General features: G+C 42.1%; 1 protein-coding gene across 2 annotated transcripts in view; it reads right to left on the bottom strand.

Moving 5' to 3' along the window:
* Positions 1-27148, bottom strand: part of PEX5L (peroxisomal biogenesis factor 5 like) — a 690633-nt gene that overhangs the window by 266022 nt on the left and 397463 nt on the right. For both annotated transcript variants that reach the window (XM_085633878.1, XM_085633879.1), the window contains one exon: positions 25389-25500. In XM_085633878.1, the coding sequence (XP_085490004.1) occupies positions 25389-25500 (112 nt within the window). The remainder of the gene's footprint in view (positions 1-25388; positions 25501-27148) is intronic.

Below are 27148 nucleotides of genomic sequence, written 5' to 3'. Positions count from 1 at the left end.
TGGAGAAAGGGTATCTTGTATTCATATGACTAGTGAATATTATGCCTGATATTATTAATTGCCACTTCCTGGTGCGAGCCTGGTAACCTGACACAACATCAGACTAGTTCCACTGCAACAAGGGATGGACTGGGAGCTGAAAGGAAAACTATTTTGATAAAAGCATATGTGGATGGTCAGAAGTCTTCAAATGTCAGTAGCAGTAAAAAAGATGTCTTAAAATACATGGGAAACTGGATGAACTTCTATGCAGAGGGAATTTTTCATGGAAGCTGTTCTAATATTTAACTAATAAAGAAATTGGTAGAACCTTATTGAGGTCAAATAAGATGTAAGGTTTTATTGATAACTTTATTTAACTCAAATAAGATTTAAGGTTAAGAAGCAATTTGAACCTTTTAGTAGACTGATCTCATTATTTAAAGTTGGCAAAATGTTTTTTCGTTTTAGAACGGCAATCCATATGACTTGTCTCTCTTTTGCAAGTGTTTGGCAGGTGATTTCAAGAATAACTTTTGTGGGTAACTCAGTGGGATTTGGGAAAAATGACTAGTTCATCTGCAAGGGAGTGGATTCCTTAGTGAGAAGTGTCTTGCTTTAGAGGAAGTGCAGTTTAAAGAAAACAAAGACTTTTGAGTAGGGGTATCACACTAGCAAAAAAACATACTATCAACCACTAGGCATGCTGAATTGAATGTGCTCATTACAGCCTGTAAGATATTTGTATGATGAGGTAGTCTAATGTTAGTAAGGTATGCAAGAGCAATTGCATCTACAGCAAATACAAATTTGAGTTAGACAGATAGAATTTGAATTTATTTAGGTGGAGCAGCATAATATGTGCACACTTCATCAGTATCCACCCCAATTATGTGTGTGTTAGAAATTGAATAGTATATAAAAGGCTATACACATGAACGCAATCAAGCAATATATGTAAGTGAACATTCTCTCTACAAACCAGAGCATTGCTGCAATCACAATGACCCACTGGAAATCTTGATTGGATATTTGTGTTTTTTTTAGCAAGCATAAGCACATATGCATCAATGATTTATGATAATGCAATAATCAGCAGAAAATCATATACATGAATAATAGATATTGACCAAGGGTTAAATGAAACTTGAATTCCTAATTGTAAAGTCATATAAAGTCTATCTTTTCCCTTGATGGCGTTTCTAATGCATTTGCAAAACATTTAATGTCAAAGCAATATCTTTCCAGGGTTGTGGACTCCTATCAGTTAATGCATACACATTTGACAGTGTATGATCCATTTTAACAAAGTTTAATGGAAAAAGGATGCAATTACAAAGCTGAATGAACAAAGATGGAAAATGATGTAGCATATTCTATTAACTGTTGCTAATTATGTATGCAGCACAATACTTTTTCCTAGAAGTGTACAAGTAGATGGGCAAATCAAATGTAGCTATGAATTAATTGAAGCTAGCATCTACGTGTAGTGGGTGTTATGAAATAATGGTAATAATGTATTTTTAAACAACATTTCTTACAGCATTTGTGTCACTTTAAGCAGCATGTGTTAAGTCATATTTGAAAATTTGTATGGAGGTATTTGGCACAGTGGAAAAAATGAAGACAATCAAAAAAGGAGAAGAAGGCAGATTGAATGACATGACTGAATGTACTCCTGCAGTCAAAGGGAGAACTTAAGGGAAGACAGATGTACAAAGAGGGTATACTGATATTTTTCTCTCTAGAGCTGCCAGATGACAATGCCACAAAAGGAGTGGCATTGGAAGCACATACATCATACACATGAGCAAAGAAAAAACATGGTTTGCCTGGATAGATAGCTGTAAGGCACTGTAGAATGTCATCAGGATAAAACTAGGAATACCCTCCACCTAAAAGAGTCCTGGTGTATTGGAACTGCCCAAAAAGAGACTGTCAATTGTGAAATAAAACTGTTGCACAATAGTATGTTTTCAGAATGCTGGTACAGAAAAGTTTTCCCTTTCTTCTCCTTTTAGATCTCCAGTATAACAAGTTTGAGTAGTGGTTGATGTGTGTGGTGTAGTGTGAGTGCTGCCACAGAAGGTGTGATTGTTATCCAAGATGTTGTTTTTCTGTGCCTTTACCTTTTCCTGACGTAAAGAGTGTCTGTCAATCTGAAAAAAGGTCAGCCTGACAGACACTCTTCTTCTTCAGGTCAGGCAGCCAGGTGCAGTGCTCACACTAAATGTGCAGGCACCTGGCTGACTGAGCTGAACTTTGCCAGACTGAAAATGTTTCAGTTCTGTAGACATGACCTCCTAAGCTCTGAAAAATGCTTTGGGGTCTTCCACCTCATGACGAGGGGAAGCAACACTGATAGCCTTGGAACTGGGCACTTCAGTTTTAAACACTGAAGTGCCCAGGGCCGTGTCAATTAGGGACGATCATCACAGAGTGGGGTGGGGGTCAACTGTCTCACTGACCCCATTCCACTCTGTGACAAATAAGAGACTTCTGCCTCCTCTCACGGGTTGACCCATAAAAAGATGAGCCAATCCTCAGGAACCAGGGAGGCTTTCCTTCCACCACCCGAGATCACCACTGCAGTCCACTGAGTGTTATTTTGTTTTATGTTTGGTTTGTGCATGTGTGTATGTATGAATGTATGTGTATTTGTGAGTGCATGCTGTGCATGGGGGCGCGTGTGCATGTGCTTATGATTGGTGGGTGAATGTGTCTATATGTATGAATGCATGTGTGTGAGTGTGCATGTATGCATCTTTGGCTCACCCACCACCCCCACTCTGCTTGAATTACTGACTGCTACTGTTGCTTTTGTTGTTGTGAATAGACTTATACATGTTGCACAGAAACTTAAACTTAATGCGAACCAGAAGGAGAAGCCAGTGGAAATGTCAAATTGTGCATAAGAGTGGAACAAGGAGACCAATGAGTATAGTGCTTTTCCCATCAATGTGTGATGGGAACATGAGCTTGTCAAGTGGATCTGAAGTTGTGCATTGAGATAAAGGATTTGATCCTGCAGATGAGGTAGATTTGGTGCCACAGTGCCTGGGACCTTTTTCATGAGTTTCGTCACGGAGGGGCGTGATTCGATATAGAGTCCCAGTGACGTTGCACTCGGTGAAAATGGGAAGAATCATGCCAATGCTTAGCCGTCACATTTATTCTGACAATAGAATCACTCTTTTCTCATGTTACAATTATGTTTCCATAGACCACTATATATGTGGGCACAGTAAAAAACATATCATATCAATAGATGCTGACAACATATTATATGTCACTAAGCTCAGCCCTGCACACATTATCCAGACTGGGGGTATATGTTGTACAATACAGTCTTAAGATTAGTTAGGCTACATTTGTGTTCTTTAATGTCATTCATGTTTCTGAGGTGTCAGAATCATCCTTGCTGGTTATCTCTAATCCAATTGGCCTTGTATATTTGTGTATGCAAATTAAAAGCAAGGGGATGACAAAATCATACATAATCTTTTATTATATTTGGAGAATAGAATGTTCAGAAAAAATTACTTTTTAAAATGGTAGTTCTTCTGTAATTTCTCTGTGAGTTTCAAAGCATTCTATTTGTTTTCTCCAAGAGTTGGGTTTCCCCAAGAGTTGGGTTGCAATCCTAAAGAATGCTACTTTTAAACAGGACTGACAAAGAGCAATGATTAAACCCTGTTTCTTCAACCCTGCCATGGGAGCCTGGTTGTACGAAAGATGGTTATTTAGTTGTGAAGGATATGAGTACTTTACAAGTGATAAGTTCGCTCTGTTGTAGCACTTCACTCTGTCAGGGTAGCAAAGCAGAGGAGTCCAAGGCCTACTCAGTGGAGGTGGTGTGGGCTAGTGTCCAAGCCTTTAGGCATACAACAAAAAATACCGTTGGTTGTGGGAGCCCTGTGTTACAGAACTTTGCTGTGTGCTTTTACTCCACTTCGTGCCCTGGAACTGTCACTGGCTTTTACTGATTGCTGCTGCCGGGTGGACGCTGCAGACGGGACTGCGAGGACCAGCAGTCCCGTAATCCGCTTCAGCTGACTCCTCTTCCCGCCCACGTCGCCTGAGGCCATTTAAACTCTCACGGCTCCCGCTTCGCGGGCGCCGTTCGTTGTGGGAGCCCTGTGTTACAGAACTTTGCTGTGTGCTTTTACTCCACTTCGTGCCCTGGAACTGTCACCGGCTTTTACTGATTGCTGCTGCCGGGTGGACGCTGCGGACGGGACTGCGAGGACCAGCAGCCCCGTAATCCGCTTCAGCTGACTCCTCTTCTCGCCCACGTCGCCTGTTACTTCATCAACTCTCTGATTCGCAGCGCGGTCGCGCGCCGGGAGAAGCCCGGGACAAGGGCGGGACCGTTTGAGGCCGTTCGAGGCCAGTAGAGGCCGGGACGGGCCACCCCCCTTTTATTGCCGACCTTGGAAGCATATTTTAAAATGAGACTTTATTATATTTTCCATCGCCCTCATCCTGAAATTGTTGTTTAGTCTGTGGCGCTCTGTATTGTTATTTTTGTTATCATTATCATTAAGTGTGTGACAATTCCAGCCATATATTGCGTGTCCTAGGACTTATATGCTGTCGACATTGTTGCTGTTGTTGATATAATATACACATCACGCTAGAAAATGACCTCACTAAGGTCTGGGAGAAAGATCGCCCAGGACAGTACAGGGGGCACAGTATCAGGGACCCTTGATAATTTTATCTCCAGAGCAGTTCGTGTCATAGAGCACGAAATTATTCTTACTGAAAAAAGATTGTCCATGGATTTAATGGCAAAAAGATCTTCCCTGGGTAAAATAATGTCTGCCGTTTCCCCTGAGTGTCGGTTGCTTCAACTCGATTCTGGCCCGGCAGCTAATACTGAGGTTGTGGGCTTGGACACGACAAATTATAGCACCCTGGATACCACCCCTGATAGCATATCCATCCTAGAGCCTAGACCTCCTATTGCGAAACCAAATATTAATTTCCCACTGCCCCTCTCAGAAAAATCATCTGATGTAATTTTGGATAAGGGAAGTATGACTCAGTCTACTACTGGAAAACGAAAACGTGTGGGAGGGGTAATCAAGGGTAGACGTGCTAAAGTGTCCAAAGTGTCCAAACCCGTTATTCCACCCAAATCAACCCAACCTCCTATCCTTTGCAGTGTCTCTCCAGCTCATGTCAGTCCATTGCACAATAAGACCATACCTTGTCAACTATGTGCTAACTCGCCTACTAATGGCTTTTTGGAAACCCTTGAACAACTGCTTAAATCATTCTTGCTACCGATACACGAGAGAGTCAAGCAACTCATTACAAACATAGGGAAATTGGAAAGTATCGTGCTTGCCAATACGGCCATTTTGGAAAAAGGCCTCGGGGCTATACCACCTCCTGGTATTGCTGTAAAAGCTAAAATTGTCTCAAACGGTACTATCCTCCCTACCCCGGCTAGCAATTCCCCTAACCGCTCTGCATATAAAGAACCTGTTAATATCCCTGTCTCGGACCCTGCTGAGGTAGACGCCCATACATTAATCGGAGTTGGTAGGAAGAAGAAGTTGGTTATAAACGATCCCAATAACGAGACTAATGCCGTTGGGTCAATTGACCCTCTGAGTGATGGCTCGACCTCCAAACTCCCATGCATCAATCTCCCCCCCCCCCCGAGTCATTACCTTATACGGTAATTCTGGCAGGTGTCCCGAATATTTCCCAAGTCAAGACAGAGTCTCATAGCGAGCTCAAGAACAAGGTTATTCACTGGCTTAATGGTAATAGGCCTTTGCCTCCTAACCTTCGTGCAGAAATTTTGTTTGTACGAAGAGTGAGTTGGCTAGGCACTAAACCAAAGGATGTGGAGGGTGGCTGTATAATCATCAATTTTAGGGACCCCAGAGTAGTGAGGCACATATGCCGCCACCCCAGCAATATGAGCCCCAGAGGAATATCTACTTTTGATTTGAGGCATTTTTACCCTATTGCCCCCTGTGATACATACTGCGCTCAGCCAGTTGGATGGGAAAGGGTCTATAGAGGCCATCGAGGTCCACCGAGATCGGACTTCCATCTCCCTTTGTCTAATTACTTTGGTCCTTTGAGCAGTTTGGAAGGGATAGATTGACTGGCTAATAATAATAACATCCATATAGGCCCTGTTAGTGCAATTGAAAATGGTTTTGGAAGTTCAGCTTGTTTGGGGAACTTAACTTGTAGTTGTTTTATGGAGGGTCATATGGGTATTGGCGGTAAGCGTCCTAACATTGTATGCACTCCATCCAACGTGTCTCTTAGTAATTTAGACCCCCCTTTGTCAGCTCCGGATTTTTCTGAGGGCTCACAGGGTATAAACTACTTAAGCCTTTTACCCATTGATTTAGTGATAGCTTCCCATGCTATCATGATTCGTTATGACAGGCCAAATCCCATGCTTTTAGATCCTTGCCCTGATGAGCACAAGTGCTTAGCACCTGGCAAGATCATAAATCATACTGCCCCCCAGGTCCCGCATCAGGTCCAATTGCTAGCGGACAGCGTCCAACCCCTTCCCCTTCCCCTGGTCTCGTGGAATATTGCTGGCCTAAGGAGTAAAACCACAATAGACGAGTGGTCTATTTGGGTGGATAAATTTGACATCCTGGTTTTTCAGGAAACGTGGGCTGTGGACCTGGTATACTCTCCTGGTTTTATTAATTTTCACAAAGGGGTTATTAGTGGGGTAAGGGGCCGACCTTCGGGCGGCCTTGGTATCTGGGTTAAGCAAACCCTTAAGTGTAGAATCATTGAATTGGCCGTAGACAGTCCTGATCTCCTAATAATTTTGTTGCACCTCAATGATGATCCAGATATTATGATTATCAATGGTTACAACAGAGGCCAACCTGGAGGTCGCAGCTCTAATACTTTTTTACAATTAGATGGGTTTTTGGAAACAGTCAACCCCGGTACCAATGTTATAATAGTGGGGGATTTGAATTGCTGTTTCGAGCCTTTAAACACTGTCGGGGATTCACTCACTATGGAAGTGGATGCTTTATGGAATATTCCCCCCCTTGACCTCCCACCCATCAAGAAGTGGACCGAATCTGCTATTCAGTGGATGAGTTTATGTATGGGGCGCGGCTTTAGGGCGGCTAACGGACGGACTAACTCAGACAAAAATGGCAGTGACACCTTTGCTGATGGCCTTCGCCGTAGCAGAATTGATTATGCCCTTCTCAAAGTGGAGTTCTGGTCTACTCTAAAAGACATGGTGATTTTAGATCGCTCTGAGAGTGACCACAACCCCCTAGTACTGAGTATCCTGTCTAGTAGAGACCGCCGCAGCAACGAACAAACCGAGATAGTTACTGCAGATGCTTTCCTTACTAATAATCAACGGAGAGTGCGTTGGGATAGGGTAGTTACTGACAGTGTTGCACTAGCCGAAATTAGCTCACAAGTCACAGGTGCCCTGGAAGCCTTTCACTCTCTCCCAAACCAAGAAGCTGTTATTGGGGAGTCTACGCATAATCATGAAACCTTGTTTACGGGTCTAAAAGCTCTCTTTTCCAAACCCAACAAAGTAAAGAAACTTATTCAACCTAAGCAAAATCAATGGTACAATAAATTGTGCCGAGAGCTCTATGGCAAATTAAAGATTGCTATTAAATCTAAAAACATGGTCAATATTAGAATAGCTAGGGGTAACTATCGTAAGGCCAACGTTTTGGCCAAACAAGAATGGGATAATGATCATTGGCATGATCTTTTAGTTGCCAGTGAACAAACAAATTTGACTAAGTTTTGGCACATTGTGAAGTGGGAGAATTCCCCGAGTTCGCAGGTTCCCTCAAATCATGTTCTTCCTGAGATCTGGGTGGAGCATTTTGAGTCCCAGTTCTCTGGTACTAATTTGGCTGACGTGACAATTCCCCAAATTTCTCGGGATATGCCCACCCTTCAAAATTTTTCGTTTGACTGTAAAGAAGTCGAGATGGCTTTAAGTAAGATACCTAGTGAAAAGGCCCCGGGAATCGATTGTGTCCCGGCGGACCTTTTCAAATTTGATCATAGTAACTGGGTACCTTATATCGCCTTCTTGGCCACTGCTTTAGTAAAGGGGGCGGCTATCCCCGAATCGTGGAAAGGTGCCGAGATATTGCCCATTTTTAAGAAGGGTGATCGCTCGTGCCCAGGGAACTATCGCCCGATTAGTTTAATCGACTCGATCCAAAAAATCATCGCTAGGATGATTTTGGCAAGAATCCAGTTATGGATTGAGCAGGGGGTCATTATATCACCGTTGCAGGCTGGGTTTAGATCTTGCATCAGCACCATTGATCAGGTCTTTAGGTTCCAATTGATCGTCTGGAAAACGGTCTATTTAGGCGGCGGCACTTTATATGCCGCCTTCGTTGACCTTCGGTTCCTAGGACAAAACTATGGGGGGTTTTAGCTGGGCTAGGGATGTCCGCCGACCTTTTGAATATTGTTATCAGGTTGCATGATGAAAACTTTGCCCAAGTTCGCTGGGGGAACCAAGGGCAGGTCACAGATAAATTTAAAGTAAATCGGGGTGTCAGGCAAGGGTGCGTCTTAGCGCCAACTCTTTTTTTGTTATTCATAAATAGAGTTGTGCAGTATTTTTCATCTATCTCAACTGACGCCCCCTCCTTGGGTGGTACTAAGATCCCACTGCTCATGTTTGCTGATGACACCCTATTACTGACTCAGACGGGGTTACAGGCGGCTTTGAACAAATTTGACACCTTTTCTCTCGATCATGATCTGCAAGTAAACGTTTCTAAAACCAAGTATATGGTTTTCAATAAAGGAAGAAGCGTGGCAGGTCATGTTACGATGAATAACGAAATGCTCGAACGTACGAACGTTATGACTTATTTGGGGATAGTTCTGGAAAACAAACTGAGCTGGAAGCCTCAAATTGATATCTTATCCCTGAAGTTTTCCCAGCTCTCAGGGTGTTTGGTAAAAGAACAGAGACTGTCTCAGACCAAAAGGATAGGCCCAGCTATTAAGATTTATAACTCCAGGATTAGTTCTGCGATTCTTTATGGCGCAGAACTCTGGGGTTTTGCCGACCTATCCCCTTTGGTCAAGGTGCAAAATACATTTTTGAAGAACCTTACGGGCCTTCCCATGTCAAGTCCAGTGAAACCATTATTACTGGATCTTGGTTGTCGTTCAATTGAAGACACTGCCCGGTTCAAACCTCTGGCCCTATGGCGAAGACTGTGGACCACCCCGGAATTAGCCCCCTATGCCAAGGTACTACTGGATGTTCGTTCAATTTTGGGTTCGGGAAACACAGCTTGGTTTAGGCAAGTTAGATTGCTTTTGGAATCTATGGGCTTGGGTAATTTATGGTCCGACCCTGTTAATAACCTTTTTCCCCCCTAAAAAACTATTTAAAGGTCTCTACTGGTCCCAGTTATGCCAGATACACTCAACCCAAATCCCGGCAGAGTCATTGACCGGCAGATTCTTTGAGCGAAAAAATGTCCCACTTTTAGAAGATTATTGGGATATTATCAGTAGGTCCCGTGACAGGAAACTTTATCACCAACTAAGGGTTGGCTCCCTACCTACCAGATTGTTTACTAAAAGCTGGAAGGGTGAGTTGAGTGAATCCTGTCGCTGGTGTACTGATTGTGTTGAATCTGTTGGTCACATATTTTTCGTATGCCCAGCCTACGCAGCCCCTCGGGCGAAATGGCTCAAACCCATTTGTCGAAATATGGGCACTAGGGTGGGGTTTGTGGCATTAAGAATTCTAAGATTCGACACCAGTGAACCTATTGTAATCGCTGTGGCAAAATTCTTAGGTTGGGTTTGGATCATTAGAAACAGGACATAAAGGCACCCAGTGATGTGTTTTATACAGTTTTTATCTTGTTTTTATCTTAGAAATGTTTTATTTTTTTTATTTGCATGGAATTCTTTTTTATATTGTATTGTCTTTTATGATGAATTTAATAAAAAATAAAGACTACATGAAGAAATGAAGAAAATACCAAATAAATCATTGTTCAGTCTGTGTTTTTTGTTGTAAAAAAAAAGGAAAAGCACTTTATTACACACACACTACTGACTACTAGGCATTAATTTACAAAATCGTACAAGTAGATAAATAGAAATAGCTATGGAGACACCCTTCTAACAGTTTACATACTTAACAAACCTGTAATCCAAAAAGCACAATAACTCTACATATAGTAGAAACAATATAATGGGCTGTTGTTATCTAAACAGCAGACCTATTGGCTTTGTCAGGGTGTCACATCACCAATAAAAGCAGCTATATGTCCTGGAAAACTAATCCAACATCATTAAAATAAATATAGATGATACCATCTTATAACGCTATTCATTAAGGACTGTCATGACTCACTGCTTAACATGTAATTTTCAACAAAGCATTGCAATGGCTTACATTAAATATGTATTGATTTACTGTTAACTTTGTAATTGTCAATAAATGTCATTCCATGAACTTGATTAAACCATATAATATTTCATTGTCTGTGTCAAAAACATTGTCTAATCAATTTAATGTGTACAACATTCTTTTTATCTTCCTTTAACATACTGTCATTGTCATTCTACCTTTAGGCCAACCAGAAGGAGTCCTCACATTCCAGAGTGCATGGACAAAAGCCAAGCTCCAGAAGAGCTTGAAAATAAAAGAACCTTCTCCTAGCTTCATGATCATAACCCCTGGGAGACTTGGGTCAACATTGGGAAAGCTTTGGTGGGGACTGCCACATGTCTGGCAGCCCCCACAAATCTTCATAAAACTGATGGTGGTGCCCTTGCCCTCTCTGGAGCACCACAAGAAACAAAATAGAGATTTGTGGGCCCTCCTCAGGACCTTATGGGCAAGCCCTTGCTTAGCTATGCAGCTTCTAGGCTTTATGTGGTGATCATTCTGACCCAAGACCAAGACTTTAAATGGCATTCTTTTATTTTCATCAAGCAGCCTCATGCTGTCCCATTGACTTTTTTATTATAGGGGACCTGAGTGCCACTGCCCCTCTGTGGAGCAAGCGGGTCCTGGAAGAACCTGGGCTGGACAGGAAGCCCACTCCAATGCGGTCCTGCAAACTCCCCTCCTGGCTGACACTACTCTCTGCCAACACGAGAGTCGGCATCTGAATTCTTCTGCCACATCCGTGCGGGCGGACAGTTACGTTGGTGTCCACCTTGCTTCGCACAGACACGGTGAGCAGAAGGCACACCACAGTGTTCCCAGGATCTGGCCTACCTGAGGGCAAAATGCTGTTGGAATTCAGTAGTTTTCTATTTCTTCTGTCTTCTGCCCCCAGGGGAATGGGAGTTCTTGGGGCAATACTAGCAAGAGCGCCGTGGCACCCAGATTTTCATAGGATTTCTTTGCGTTGACTCCTCCTGGGGAGACGGTGGCCCCTATAGCATCTTGTATGGTTGGGGGGTGGGTGGCAATATCACTGTGTGTGAAGCTCAGGGCCTTAGCTCTCCCCTTAGGTAAATTAGAAATCGCACAGGCATGATGTGCTCTGTTTCCTGCCTGGCCCCTCCAGGTGGGTGGCAAACTTCACAGTCTCCTTTTTCTCACACGTTGGGTGAATTTAACAATGTTGGTGGTGTTATACACCTGGTGGCAAGTAGAAAAAACTAGTAGTATTTTCTTCAGGCCTCTAAACTTTATTTTTTTCTGCAAACTTGGTTTCACAGCTCTCCCTCTGATGAGGCTGCCCTCATGATTTTTAGCTTCTAATGATGGGCCTGTCCTAACTGGCCTCTTCTCATGCTTTCATCCAGTGACATCCTCAGTAACCCCTCAGCAGAATAACTTCCCTGCTTTGCTCCACAGGCCCCATGGCTTTTGCTGACTTGCAGGTCATATGTCTGTCAGCAGCAGAGCCAGTGACTCCCTCCTGATGGAGGCCAACCACTTGCATGATCAGTCCATAGAAGATCAAAGGGAACCTTCTGGTGTCCCCAAAACAGGTATATCCCTCTACTCTCCCTCAGAGAGAGCAAGGACACCAGTGGCATTGGCCTTGGAGAAACACTTCTTGTCCCTGGGTACTGGATGGAGTCCAAAAGTCCTTAAGTCCATCCTTGTAGTAGAGTCAGGTTAATTCTTCTTCCAACTGGGCACTCCTCTAGATTCATCGATCCGAGGACAGAAACATCTCAACTGTCTCTCCCTTGCAGAGAGTTTTTCAGGGGGGGGACCATTCTAGAAGGTGGCACCTCTTTCCAATCTTAGGGTGACACATTATCACATTCACCACAACCCTCAAACAAACCATTTGGGGACATTACAACATGGCAACTTGAAGTGGGGTGCTGAAACATCTTCCCTGAGAGTCTTAACCCTGCCTCCAACTGCCACAACTGCCTGATCCTTTCCCTCCCAAACTTCAAAGAGGAACCCCTTCTGTGATTGGTTCTAGAGGTCTGGCTGTACTTCTGTGGGAGTGAGCCTTCTCAGGCCAGGTGTGGTTTTAAAGCTAATTAGGACATGCATATTCTGTCCCCACCACTTCCTTTCCCAGGAACAATCGCAACCACCATCAAATTACTCTTTTGAGTGGGGTGGCCCTTAGCCCTCTGGCTGCCCAACAGAGTAACTAACTTGGCCTAGTAGAGTCTAAGAGGACTGGAATCTAATTTTGGGCTCAACCTGCGAATTCTGATCCTTATTCCTTAGCACTTTGCACATTATTGAATTGTATACTGCCATATTTTTAATCTGATGTGTGTTTTGACCGAATTTTAAACAAACTTATTTTGCACTTGGCATTTGTTTCTGGGAACTGATCGTGAGGTGGGCGGTGGGAATCGAACCCTGACACTAGGAAGTGGGGAAATTTCAAACGACCCGCCATTTTTGGTAAGGCGCGAGCTAGTGGTTATGTTATTGGAGCAGTTAAAACGAGACGCTGCGCGAAATCAGGTCGTGGGGGAGTTTGTTGAAACCAATGGTGTTCTACGCTCTAGCCAATCTGGTTTCCATGCTAATTCCAGCACAGAAACAGCTCTCCTGGAAATATCAGAATCAATTAAGTCCACATTGGACAAAGGCGGGAAGGCAGTCTTGATACTACTTGACCTGTCCGCAGCCTTCGATACCATTCCTCATGAACTACTTTTGGGTCAACTCCAAGGATGCGGTATCGGGGCATGGTCCTTCAGTGGTTCAGATCTTATTAGGAAAATCGCCAGCAAACAGTCTGGTCCCCTCCTTGCGCGGCATCTATTTTAGCCATGAATGTTGGCGTCCCTCAGGGATCTATTTCTTTTTTTTTTTAAATTAAGCCTTTAGCAAAGTCATAGTATTGATGCCGTAGGAATATTTGTAGTGATGATCTTGGTGGTTCTTTCAATAATGCCAATAACCCATCAATGGATACCTTAGAGCATAGCACAGATGTGCCAAACACATGTTACTGTGAAAATGAATTCACAAGTTCTGGTTAGTATGTTTGTTTGTCTTTCTTACCCTAATCTTAGACTGAAAGGATGACTTCTTTAGTATTGTGAATATGCACAATGTTCAGGTCCTGCTTGCTATGGGTACCACCTCTGCCCCTTAAAGTACGCCTCATTTTCTGTTTCTCTTGGTTTCAGTAGTGTGATCTACTGCAACTATCTCTGTCTCTTGCATCTTTCTTTTTTAAGCTGCAGTGAGTGTTGGTGGATCTAGTAATGTAGAAATGGAGTCTAGGATCCATGGAGATGGTTCAGCCTCTGTTGCACTTTTAATGGTAGGAACCAGGGGGCAGATTTACAAGCCCCGTGCGCCACTTTTGCGCCACCATTGCGTCACTTCTGTGACGCAGCGGCGGCGTAAAGCTAGCGCCATTCTGCGGGGGATTTACAACATGATGCTTCTAGGGAGATGCGTCACGTTGTAAAGCCCTGCGCCACATGAAACCTGCATCAGGTTTCATGTGGGCGTACCGGCGCAGGGTGGGCGTTCCGTCGCAGGAATGCCTCGGAAAAGTGACTGAGTGAAATCTACTAGATTTCACTCAGTCACTTTTCCGACGCCGCTGCATCAAAACCTTGCGCCTGCTTGAAGCAGGCGTAAGGCGTGACGCACCATGTTGAGGATATGCCAGGTTGGAACAGTGCTGGAGTTGCATCGCGCCCGCGACACAACTCCAGCACTGCGCCACCCTTACGCCGGCAGATGCGACACGCATCTGTTTATCCCTGCGCCATGATGCGCCGCACTATAAATGCGCCGCATCTGTGGTGGCGCAAGGGTAAACTTGCGTCACGCATCTTTCCTGGCGCATCCCTGCTGATTTGCAGGGATGCGCCAGGAAACGTAAATCTGTCCCCAGGAGTCTTTCTGCCATTCTCAAAGTCCGCCTAGTGTTCATGTGTTACCTGTGCATGTGTTGTACTCTAGACCTGGGCTTGTGACACCCTCCTGCACAACACAGCCTCCTAATGCTTCCATAGTGTGGGATGCCTGATAACCCTATGCAGACCAGTTGTAGGATATATCCTGACATGGGTTGTACTTGACTGTTGAGGATTGGAATTCAAATGCACTATTGTGTTTTTTCTAGTTCCTAATGCTTGGGATATGGCAGAGAGATGTCACTGTGTCTTCAAGGTGTAGCTGCTGGCACCTGTGAAGGGAAAGAGTGGTCATGAGTGGTTGGAATTGTGTTGAGGTGCTGCACTGTCTATGCAAAGGTGTAGTAGGGCCCAGTTTATTTGCATTCATTATGAAAACTATGGTGGCATCTAGGAATGCTTCAGAAGATTATGAACGAGGAGCCCATTTTTAGGCTTTGGTAACATGTAGTTGTGTGCATCACATAGGAGCTAGATGTTGAGATCGGTCGATCTTTTGTGCTTGTAGTAGACACATGTCTGAATGTGTGATGTTTGATGGTGAGATGCATATAATTCACAGCTGCAAAGCCAAGAGGGCAGTCACTGATTTGGTAGTCCATCTCTGCTCGTTGCTTCTGCAGTCATGAGTGGAGGGTGGAAGGAAGGTGGCAACTCGTACCATATGAAATATATCAGCGAACTACCATTCTGCCTTGAAATAGGGTAGTTTTGTCTATGGAGTTCCTGAGTTTGAAACTTGTGGCATACATTTGTAGGGCACATAGGGGCTTATTTACAAGCCCTCTTTTACCACCTGTACGTAATTTTTTCCCATGTTAAAAGTGACGCACTGGCAGAGCAAGGGGCTTGTAAATCTGGTCTATAGTTTATTCTCTGCTGACTTGGCATGTTGAGTGCCTTTAGGATGGTGATGTGAGATTTGACAAAATGTAAGAGAAAACTGAGTATGCTCTTGGTGAGTTTGAATCTCTGTAGACATTCCTGGCTGACGCAGTCTTAGAGTACAAGCTTTTATATAGATTCACACCATGATTCTGATGTCTTGCATGAGTATGTCTGGGATTTGGAGTTGCATGTTCATGCAACTTTTTTTATCTTTGCCATTATCCATCATCCTCTTTGTGAAAGTATTTGGATGGGATTTTTTCGGTGCATTTAAGTGCAAGTAGGTTCATGTGAGTCAAACATTGAATGCTGATGGTTGTGATGATGAATGTCTGTTAACTTAGTAAGTACAACTACCTTGATTTGCTGGCTCTGGTGTTTTAGGGGTTTTAAATTATAACTTTTTTTACTTTCATACATTGCATTGTGTGTTTGATGAGCCATAATAAATTATTTTTTTGCAGGTTTATCAATTTTTCATCTACAGTCACTTTGGGGGTGTTTAATATATCAGTGCGTTTGAGCCTTTGAGTGTCCTTTGGGTTTTTGAGCAATAGCAGGTCTTTTTTCAAGGCATCTCGACTGCTTGATTGCTGTTTCCATCTTCCTAGCTGTGTGCAGTCAGAGAAATGTGTTTATCTTCAGGCTCTTCTTTTTTTTTTTTTTGTTTAAAGAGCTTTATTAAAGCAAGTACGAAAAAAGGTACAGCATAACATCAACAGTTATGGAGGAGTTGCAGAGAATATCACATAGTATATATAAGTATGGTAAAATGAAAGGTAGGATAACTACCTTGTAGAGAACTGAAACCAAAGGCTAAAGACAATACTAACAAGCTGTGAACCTTCCAAAATTTGCATTTTACAATTTTTTGTTTAGGAGAAAGAAAGAAGGAAGGAAAGAAAAAGAGACAAGAAAAATAGAAAGAAAAGAAAGAAAAAGAAAAAGGGGAAAAAATAAAACAGATAAAAAAAGAATATAAATAAATCAGCATCCTTACCAGATATAATAAATAAATATCTGATAACAAACATTATACAATTCTGATAACCATGTAGGAAAAAAACATTATCTAATGAAAACAGTATAAATGAAATGTAACGTAATACTCATGGCAGCTGAAAGACAAAGGAGCTGTCATTGTTGCGTGCAGAAGAGGATAAATAGTTGGTGAGTGGAGACCAAAAGGCTTCCTTCCGAAGGAGCTGTTGGGATGTAGTGGAAGAAATTCTATCCAGCCAACGGTGATAACAAAGAAGATTCTACCAAACTGAAAAAGAAACCTTAGTGGCATTCTTCCAGTTAGAGGTAATAACCTGAAAGGCAATAGCAATTAACAAATCCACAAACTTTCCCGTCCTGTGAGCACCAAACAAATTTACAGAATTGCTGACCAAAAATATAGCTATCGAAGGGAAAATTGATAGAACAAATGGAGGACATTGATTTGGAAACCTTGATTCAAAAAGAGGAAATGCTAGGGCAAAGAAAAAAGGAGTGAAAGAAGGAGCCAGGGGTGTTTTTACATGACCAGCAGTTGGGGGACAAGTTGGAACTGTACTTGGAGAGGGATAAAGGGGTTAAAAACAACCTATGATAAAAATAATAAAGTGTTTGGGTGGTGCTAGCAGTGCGGTAGGTGTGGTGTATTCGTGTCCAAAGAGAGTTCCATATGTGTAGAGAGAGGGTACACTGCAAATCTGACTCCCATAATAGTTCAATTTTACACTTAGAGCAATTGGGTACAGAGAAATGAAGATATTTGGCGATATGAGAGGCCTGAACTGAAAGAGAAGTAGAAAGAGGCTCTAATAGGGGGTCACATGAGGAGGATGGAGACCCAGAGAGAAGAGAAAACTGATGAGTTAAAAGCAATCTCAAAGAGTCATACCTAAGAAGTGAAGAGGCAGGCAGGCAAAATTCGGACTGAACTTCCTGAGACGATAGAAAATGAGTACCCAGTATTAAATGTTTAACCTGAATGATCCCTTGAGCTGCCCAATCTTTCCAAAAAATAGTGCGGGTGGAAAGTTTAATGGATCTGTTATGCCAGAGGTGTGAATCTAAGAACATTTGTAGAGGTGTTAGGGATCTGCCAAGGACCGCATTGAAGGTAGAAATACATTTAGAAATGGTTGGGGATTTAAATGAGCATGGGGGATGAGTGAAATTGGCTAACAAAAGAAAATGGCTGAACCAAGGATTCCGCCAATCTGTGCCAGACCGATACACGGGGTTCTTCCGAGGAAGATAGATAGGGCAGCATTTGACGAATTAAAAACGAGGAATGATATTGGCGAAAATTGGGGAAATTAACACCCCCCCAGGTCCCTAGGAGCAGACAAGAAGGACAAAGAGATGCGAGCTCTCCGGTTATTCCAGAGGAATTTACTCAAAACACCGTTAAGATTCTTGAAAATTTTAATTGAAGTTTCACAGGTAACATGGACTAATAAATATTTAAAACAGGAAGCATCATCATTTTGACTGAGTCCAGTCTACCCCACCAGGACAAAAATAAGGGAGACCATTTTTCTGTCATGCGGGTCGCTTTTAATAAGACATCTTCCAAATTAAGCTGAACAGTTCTAACAATTGAAGAAGAATATTTCATCCCCATGCAAGAAATGCTATTAATGCTCCATTTGAATTCCGTGCCATCAAACATACTTTTTAAACAGTATTTGTTTAATGGAAGCACTTCGGACTTGGAGAAGTTTAACTTATATCCTGACAAGGCGGCGTAGGAAGATAAAAGATTCGTAAAAGCAGGCAAAGAAGTAAGGGGATCAGAGATATACAGAATAATGTCATCCGCATAAGCAGTAAACTTAATTTCAGTAGTCTTATGTGTAAAACCCCGAATGGTGGGGGAATGTCTCAAACAATGGAGAAAAGGTTAAAGCGATAGAATAAAGAGCAAGGGCGAAAGAGGGCAATCTTGACGGGTACCCCGTTGGAGGGTAAAATAAGAAGATTGAGAACCCTTAACAAAAACTGAGATGGTTGGGGAGGAATATAACAAACTTGGAAAGGACAGGATAGTGGGTCTAAAACCATGCCATTTAAGTGCGTGCATCATAAAAGGCCAATGAATGCGATCAAAAGCTTTCTCCGCATCGAGTGTTATGGCTGCAACGGGGAGGAACTCTTAGATGCAAGATGTATGATATTTAGAAAAGTTCTGGAATTGTCTGCCAACATCCTTCCCTTAACAAACCCCATCTGCTCAGAGCCAATCAAATCCGAAATTACCTTATTGATACGTAGGGCCAGCACCTTGGCAAAAATCTTACAATCCAAATTAATTAAAGAAATAGGGCAATAGTTGGCACAGCATGAGGGATCTTTATCTTTTTTGGGGATTAGACAAATCATGGCTTCTAAAAAAGAGCCACAAGCTTCATTGTGAGATACAAAGTGCTGAAAAAGAGAAAGAAGATAGAGAAGAAGAGTCTGTGAGAAACAGGAACAGAATTCAGCAGTAAAGCCATCCAGGCCGTGGGCCTTATCCCTAGGTAACTTGGCTCGGGCTAACTTAATCTCGGAGAGGGACAAGTCTTTATCTAAAATTGAACAGTCGGGGGAAGGGGAGGAGCGCAGAGGCAACGAATCAAAGAATGCGTCCAAAGCAGCGTCAGAAGGGGGGGATAAGGTCATATAGAAATCATTCAAACAATCCAATATTTCCTCATCCTTGAAATGATTAACACCATTATCATCGATTATATTGACTATTTTAGATCCTTGAGATTTCACTTTCAAATAATTTGCCAGCAATTTACCGGCTCTATTGAGACCACCATAGAATTTGGAGTTAATTTTTAGTAATGTTCAAGAAGCTTCATCTGTTGATTTCCTATTAAAATTCATTTTTGCTTGGACCATCATTGGAAGAGAAGCATGTATGTTCCAGCTGTTTAATGGAGGATAATAAAGAAGCAGACTCTTTAAGGTGTTGTTTCTTCTTCACAGACACATAATCAATAATAAATCCTCTGGCCGTCACATTAAAGGTGTCCCAAATAGTGTGAAAAGTATATCAGGACTAGCATTGAAGAGAAAGAATTCTGACAAAAAATCCTTGAAGCGCTCAATGAAGATAGGATCCTTGACTAGATAGTTATTAAAGCGCCATCTACAGAGTTTGGAAGGAACAGAAGGGCGATCTAAATTATTAAGAACAGGAGCATGATCGGAAATCAGTATGGATCCAATTTCCGCATGATGTAATTTAGGGAGAAGGTGCGGGCTCAGAAAAATATAGTCGATTCTAGAAGTAGAGTTATGTGCAGGAGAGTAAAAAGTAAATTCCAAACAATCCGGATTATATAACCTCTAGGCATCTACCAAACCTCTCGAACAAAAAGCTTTCGTAAAGGCTTTTTGCATTTAATTGGGAATAAATCTAGAGGTAGATTTCCTATTGATGAAGGGGTCCATGACCAAATTGCAGTCCCCACCCACTAAAAGGTTAGAAGGAGAACATGAGTGGAGAGTATGTGACATGGACTGCCAAAACTTAGAATCTATACCAGTAGGGCCATAAATGTTAAGTAGAGAGATAGGGGAACCATTTATGAGTAGATGAAGAAGAAGCCATCGTCCCTTCACATCCCTCTCCTCCCCCTCCACAGTGAGGGAAAGGGACTTATGAAATAATGCCACCACACCATCAGGGTCTTCTTTTTGAGTGGGTGAAAACTGTGTAATAGGCAAAATAGGCCATGATTACTTAATGTGAAGTTACGTTTCTGTGTATAAACACAGTGGATTTTGTGACTTCAGGGCCTATTCACAAATGTATTTTGGAGTCTGTAATGTAGTACAGATCCTTCTCCAAAATTGCCCCCGAAAGCTGGAATGCCCTCCCATTACACATTAGACTTGAACCCAGCCACCAGAAATTTCGCAAACTCTTGAAAACATGGCTATTCTAATTCTGCGTGACCTATGCCTATCATCTGAGTATCTGCTGGCGCTATGAGACCTTCGGGTGATATATGCGCCTTACAAATGCCAATACATAGATATAGTACACCTGTAGTACTTATTGAGGTTGGCAAATCTTGTTTAGGACCTTGCAGGCAATAACCATAGACAAGAAAAGGAGCTCATATCATGGTGAACAACTTTGTAAAGCCAGCTCTCTCATGGACATAGCATGAGAACTCTGGTGTTCAAAACCAATAAAGAAATTAAACCACTTGTTTTTCAAAAGTGGACGTTTTAATATGACGCTCTATTGGGCTCACTCATTAGTTGTCAAAATTGCTAATTTGAATTAGCTCAAAACATGTACAATTTGCATACATTTTCATTTAAAAAAGATGGTGTTGTGATTTTTTTTCTTTGTCCATAACCACTCACTGCAGTGAATGGACAGCAGTACCATGTCAGGGCCTCTTGTCAGATGCTGCTGCCATAGAGGGTTAATATGTGGTTGAGTGGGCCTGCACACCTATTTTTGTGTACCTATGTTTCTTATATAGCAAAAATCTTTAGTGTATTGTAAGCGTGCTTTCACGTAAAGGGATGTGAGTCAACGTCCCTATCAGTAACGATGAGTGGGAGAGGTTCTGGAGTGACCAGAGCCTACGTGAATCACAGCTCGGACCCTCAGGTCTCAACAGGAGTAAACCAAAACATATACAAGTTGTGCGAAAAATTTACAGTGAAGCTAGATGCTAATGATAAAATATGAAAGACAACAAACAAGTTCTGTTTAGCCGTTTTTTGTATTGAAAAACAAGCTTAATGGGTATTGTTAACACCACAATACGTTCAATAAAGATTCTGTGTTTCAATTCACAATAAAAAATAACATTCAACAATTACAAAGAATAGATCCCAATGCATTTCGGGTTAAACTCTAACCCTTCGTCAGGGGATACATTTGTTCACAAGACCATTTTAGCAAATGTTGTGGTTCTTTTAAACTTCTTTTCAGTCTCACACCGGAGCTGCAACAAAAGCCACATAAATCCAATTAAGGAAATTACATGTACATTGGTACAATAGGATTTGCACTCGACATTAGGTCCAAAAGGGTGAAAAACCGTGACCGAGAGATCAGGGAGTGACTGTATTTGAAGGGAACGAAATAAGTAAAGAAACGTGAAGTCTCATTTTGGTGTGTGTGAGAGAAACTGTGCTATAATCATAAGATGTGTAACCAGCCGAGTGAAGTCATGCGTTTACAAGAGACGTGAAGGACATGCATATTAGAGCTGAACCACCACCGATACTCTGACGGAAAAGACTGTCTAGCCTCGACTCACCTAGCTGAGACGCCAGGGATATGCGAAACAGAATCGGAGTGTCTGCCGGTCGATGAAATCTGTAATGAGCGAGGGCTAAGATTAACAAAACAACCCGGGGGTTGTAATACGCTCGATGAAATCAAAGAACGTGAACGAGGCTTACCGTGCTAGAAAAGTATTCCTGTCTTTCCGCGAAATCTTCACTTCCAGCAAGTCTACTGCTAGCGCATGCGTGTGTGTGAAAACCGTGTCGGTTATAACGGGAGGGTGAAAGACATAAACGAAGGACCACGTCCATTACGAGTGGTCAAAAATGGAAAGAGGACTGTCTCAAAGTGGACTTAGTTAACCATGGTGACCCGCGAGTGAGGAATAAAGAAAGATCACCGTATGTGTATATACCGCAAAGAAAGAAAAAAGTGTATAAGAATAAGAGTGAGGTGCGAGTGCAAAATCCTTTACAATGAAATATATGATCTGGCAGTTTCAAATAAAGCATAACATTTCGTAGTGGTCATTGAGGCCACCTGGGGTCACTGTTCCTAAGAATTTGATCCAGTGTGTTTCTCTGCGTGCTAAAAATGTATTCATGTCTCTGTCTGACATTGTGGGGAGATGTTCCAGAATGGTAAACCGGAGTTGAGGAATGGTGTGTGGTGTATTGATCCAGTGTGTTACAAGGGAGGAGGTCATGTTCCTATTTCGAATTCTACTTTTGTGTTCGATGATTCTAGTCTTGATTTTGCGACTAGTTCTCCCAACATATACCAAGCCACAAGGGCATTTGATGGCATAAATGACCCATTCAGTGTTGCAATCCGATGTGTGTTGTAATGTTATGTTTTTGCCTGTGTGTGGGTGGGTGAAAACTTTGCCTACTATGACATTGCCGCATTGGCCACAATTGTAACATTTCTTCATCCCACTGTATTTCACTGCTTGCGATTTGATTTGCCATAGAGGGTCCATTACTTGCAATATTGACATGCCTTTGTCACCCTGAAATGAATATACAGTTTTTTCTGACAGAAAATTGTGAGTAAAATGATTAATGATGCTGTCAGAATAGAAATTGCTTGTCCATTGACAGTTACTCGACTTATTGGGGGCCACAAAAAGAGAAGGGCGTTTTCTTTCCATATCTGGTGTATACAGCATACTGATCGCTCAGCAGCAAATTAAAAAACCAAATGACTAGATAAATATTCCACAAGCCTGGATGCAGCCATGTGCACCAGCTTTGCAAGATCCACGCTTTCTCTCTTTTCAGTTACAGTGGCGGTTGCTGTAAAAGAACAGTGGTTGGGCAGTGCGGAGGAGAATAACGCAAAAAACCAAGAGCACTTACCTGCCGGGCGCCACCTCAGTGCTCTTCTGCTCCTGCCCCAGCAATCCATGGGCTGGTGCACAGGCTCCTAAACTCCCCTAGACCAATCCAGACACTGCTCTCATGCAGTAAACAACGTCTACCATGAAAAGGTTTACAACGGCCGTGTTGTAACCATGCATACCATTACTCCGCAAGTCGGAACAACGACTTGCGGAGGGGGCAGAAGGTGTTGAATTTAAAATCCAACACCTTTCCTACTGTCCGCACAGACTGGAGTTGGAATAGTAAATTATACTGATTCAACATCCAGCATCCCCCTCCTCTGCAAGTTGTTGTTACCACTTGCGGTGTAATGGTATGCGTGGTTACAACGCAGTCGTTACAATTCTGCGGAGAAAAATAATGCGTAACAAAGAGGTATATTCCTCTCATGCTGGTAATACTATTACCCAGCATGAGAGAAGCACTAGGATTGGTCAGAGCGGGCTGGTTTGGTGCTCACTCAGGGATAGGGAGCCTGTTCTCCGCCCGGCTGTGCAACACAGCTCGGCTTGGAGAGACCGCAGTGCGCATGTTGGGTTGGCCATCCTAAGACAGCCAGCCAAACCAACATGTGCATTCGCAGTGCCCACCACTTCTTGCTGCTGCAGCTGCTGTCCGTCAGCATGGCCCCGCCCTAAGACTTAGCTCAGTAAGCTCAGCTGACAGCCTGCTGGATGTGAGGATGAAAAATAAAATGATAATAAAATAGTTTAATTATCATTTCATTTTTCATTGTTGAATCTGCTGGCTTTCAGCAATGGGGCAACGCTCCTACGCCCTACAGGAGGAGCCACCACTGGCCAGTTATCTATTTATTGGTCTGCAAAATAAACATGGCTCCATTAGATAGCTGGCGCAAATATGAAAAATCAGGCACAAAGACATTTTACGCCCAGTTTTACACTTTGTGTCAATTACAGGTAAATCAAACATTGCGATTTGAACCAATATTTTGCCTGTCTAAATTCTGCCTGGTTACTACCTGGAGGAATGATTGCAAGTAAGATAGTTTGAAAAGAGGAATATAGGGCCATATGTGCGATCACATTGTCCGATTTACACAGAATGGGTGAAACCCTTTGATGCATCTGGCCAATGGTGTGGTTATACTGGTTGCAAAGACTTTTTCTGTAGCTTATTGCCCATTCCACATGCGAAATAGCAAGCAGGGCACCACAATGACCCAAAACAGTGCAGTGATAGTATTGACCAGGGTGGGCTTTGCGCCACATTTGTCCCCAGCAGTTATAATGAGTGGAACTGTGAGGTTTGTTGTGGGACAATTGTTGCGTGTGTTCACCAAAGTATGCCCCATCCCACTATTCTTTAATAATCACAGGTTAATTTTCTCACGATAGCCTGTGAAACAGTGCAAATACAGTTTCTTCAGCTCTCCATGACGGAGGGACATATCACAGCAGTCAAGAGCTCTTTTTTCTGCAAAACACAGACAGATAACAAGCAAGTTCCTATAGAAAGAGTCCTGGGCACCCGGTCAATGCCAGACTTGTGCTTGATAATTCCTATAAACAAAGACTGAGTAGGAAGAGGAATTTTATAGAATGTAATTTTTTTATATTATTTTCTTTTAACACATTTTTACTTGCCCTAATTTTTGCAATATTTGCTAATACAACTTTGCATAATATACTAGTCGAAATTCCCATGTGTGCTTACTTCTGGAAAAGGATGAGGAGGAAAGAAACACCACTTGTCTATTTTTCCCACTCCAGATGGTAAGCTGATGCGCCCATACTATTGGGGACCAAAGGATGTCTACTGGTTATGTTCAAGGTTGCCACCATTTATTGCCAGTTACTGTCCACCCTCTACAGAAGAAGATCCTTGAGGCGTTGATATTCCCAGTCATTAAAATTTATTACAAACATTGATTTCTTTAAATGTAGGATCACATGTACCAAACTTCCATTTGCAAAAAGTAGTCGCAAATTATGCATCAACTTTTTGTGAATGGGAAATAATTTTGCGAGACGACATGTGTACTAATAGGTCAGTTCACAAAATTTTAAATCAGAGTGGGTTGTAATCCAATCTACCTCCTCACTATTCAAAAGATAGGTCACAAATTGAGACTGACTTCGATATAATAAGTTACCACCCCAGCTTATGAGTATGTAACTTTTCAATAATTTGTTTCTCAAGCTATATTAATGGAAATGTTCCCTTCCCACACCTCCTCAACATCATGTGTGGTAGTCAGGTGTGGTGGTGAGTGAATTAGCTAATCTTGCCCTAGAAACAATCTTACACCAATGCATTGTGGGACACCTTATAGAGAGAGGGGGTAGAGTTTGTGTTTGACAATAAGAGGAGCCATTATCTATTTGTTGTTTGATTTCTCGTGAATGATTAATTGTGTCAAAAGCATTTCATATATGTAATGGGTAAAGCTATTTCTTACAAATGAAAGCCTCTCCTAAAGCAGTATTGTACTTCTAAAAGCACCAATCCATCACTAGTTATTTTTTCATAGGGAAATATAAAAAGGCCATTACCTGCTGTATTTGACGTCACTGGCCTGGCTGCTGCTTCAGATTTCGTTTCACAAAGAAAGTCATCAATGGAGGGGCTTAGGAGGGGTCTGCTCTCTTGTTGCTCATTAACCAGCTGGAAACAGGAAGACAGAAAAGTTAGCCAAAGGGAGACACAAAAATGCATCAGACAGATAGAAATAATGCCATGCTGCTATTTATCTATATATAGCCTACAGGGCTGCCCACTGGTCCTTGGAGTGTACAGACCAGATACTAGAGTGTAAAGCAGTGGTCCTCTGGGGGTCCATGAAGCCTGCTCTGGGGGTCTACAACTGCTTAGGATAATATATAATAACAAATTAAAGTGTATGGTAAATGAAGAAGCAAACTGTGCAATTGAAATTTTAAAACAAACGCAAATGTGAAGGAATTTGAAATTGGAGGCTAAAAACTAGGTTGATTTGTGGGAGCAATGCAAGTGTCTCAAACAGAATATAGCATGGGTGGTGGGTGGCCAAAAGTTCCAACCTTCCTATTAAAATGCAGATTTTATTTATATTTGTGAATTATTTAAAATATTTCATAGATTGTGTGTTTGTTTGATCAATGCTTGTTCCTGAATTTTTGTGTGTATTATTTTGCATTTGCAAAAATGCTCAGGCTGGGGTCCTCGGATTCCAGTAATGATTAAGTGGGGTTCTACAGAAGCCAAAAGGTTGAAAACCACAGGTGTAAAGCATACATGCTCTTGACTATTTATCACACTGGTCTTTTTTACAAGTTTAGGTATGTGATGTTGCTACAGTGGGAAATACAAATATTGCCTTTTTGTATTCAGAATTATGTTTTAACGTCAACCTCAGTTTCCAAACTTTTAATTCTCCAGTCTAGCTCTGACAGACACCATTGTGGGTTCTTACTGAACATCCCCAGTATTTCCATAAAAGTAGGAAGGACTTCATAACCTCTTAAAACAAGCAATGCATTGGGCGTTTTGTAGGCTACAGCATCAATACGTTAGGTGTAGAGCAGCCTTGCAGTTCAGCAGCACTGTAAATAATAGGCGTCATTACCTCCGCGTAAGACGGCACTCCTTTTATCATTGTTAGAAGAATGAAGTGTTGGGTTGTCTTTGAAGGGATGTTACAAGGAGTGTACCAGATGGGAAAGTTGCACAATGTGCAAAATTGTACGGAGAAGAATGTTACATAGAGTTGAATGTTCAGAATGTTACATACAGGCGAATGTTCAAAATGTTACATACAGGGGAACGTTCAAAAGGTTACATGGAAAGGAATGTTCAAAATGTTACATACAGGGGAATGTTCAAAATGTTACATAAAGGGGAATGTTCAAAATGTTACATACATGGGAGTCCTCAAAATGTTACATGGAGAGGAATGTTCACAATGTTACATTCAGGTGAAAGTTCAAAATGTTACAAAGAGGGGAATTTTCAAAATTGTACATACAGGGGAACGCTCAAAATGTTATATAAAGGGGAATGTTCAAAATGTTACATACATGAGAATCCTCAAAATGTTACATGGAGAGGAATGTTCTCAATGTTACATTCAGGTGAAAGTTCAAAATGTTACATGGAGGGAAATGTTCAAAATGTTACATACATGGGAGTCCTCAAAATGTTACATGGAGAGGAATGTTCAAAATGTTACATTCAGGGGAAAGTTCAAAATGTTACAAAGAGGGGAATTTTCAAAATGTTACATACAGGGGAACGTTCAAAATGTTACATAAAGGGGAATGTTCAAAATGTTACA

This window comes from Triturus cristatus, chromosome 11 (genome assembly GCF_964204655.1).
Source record: "Triturus cristatus chromosome 11, aTriCri1.1, whole genome shotgun sequence".
NCBI classification, from domain to species: domain Eukaryota; kingdom Metazoa; phylum Chordata; class Amphibia; order Caudata; family Salamandridae; genus Triturus; species Triturus cristatus.
Note: the sequence above shows the minus strand (reverse complement) of the source record. Positions and strands in the feature narration are given on the sequence as shown.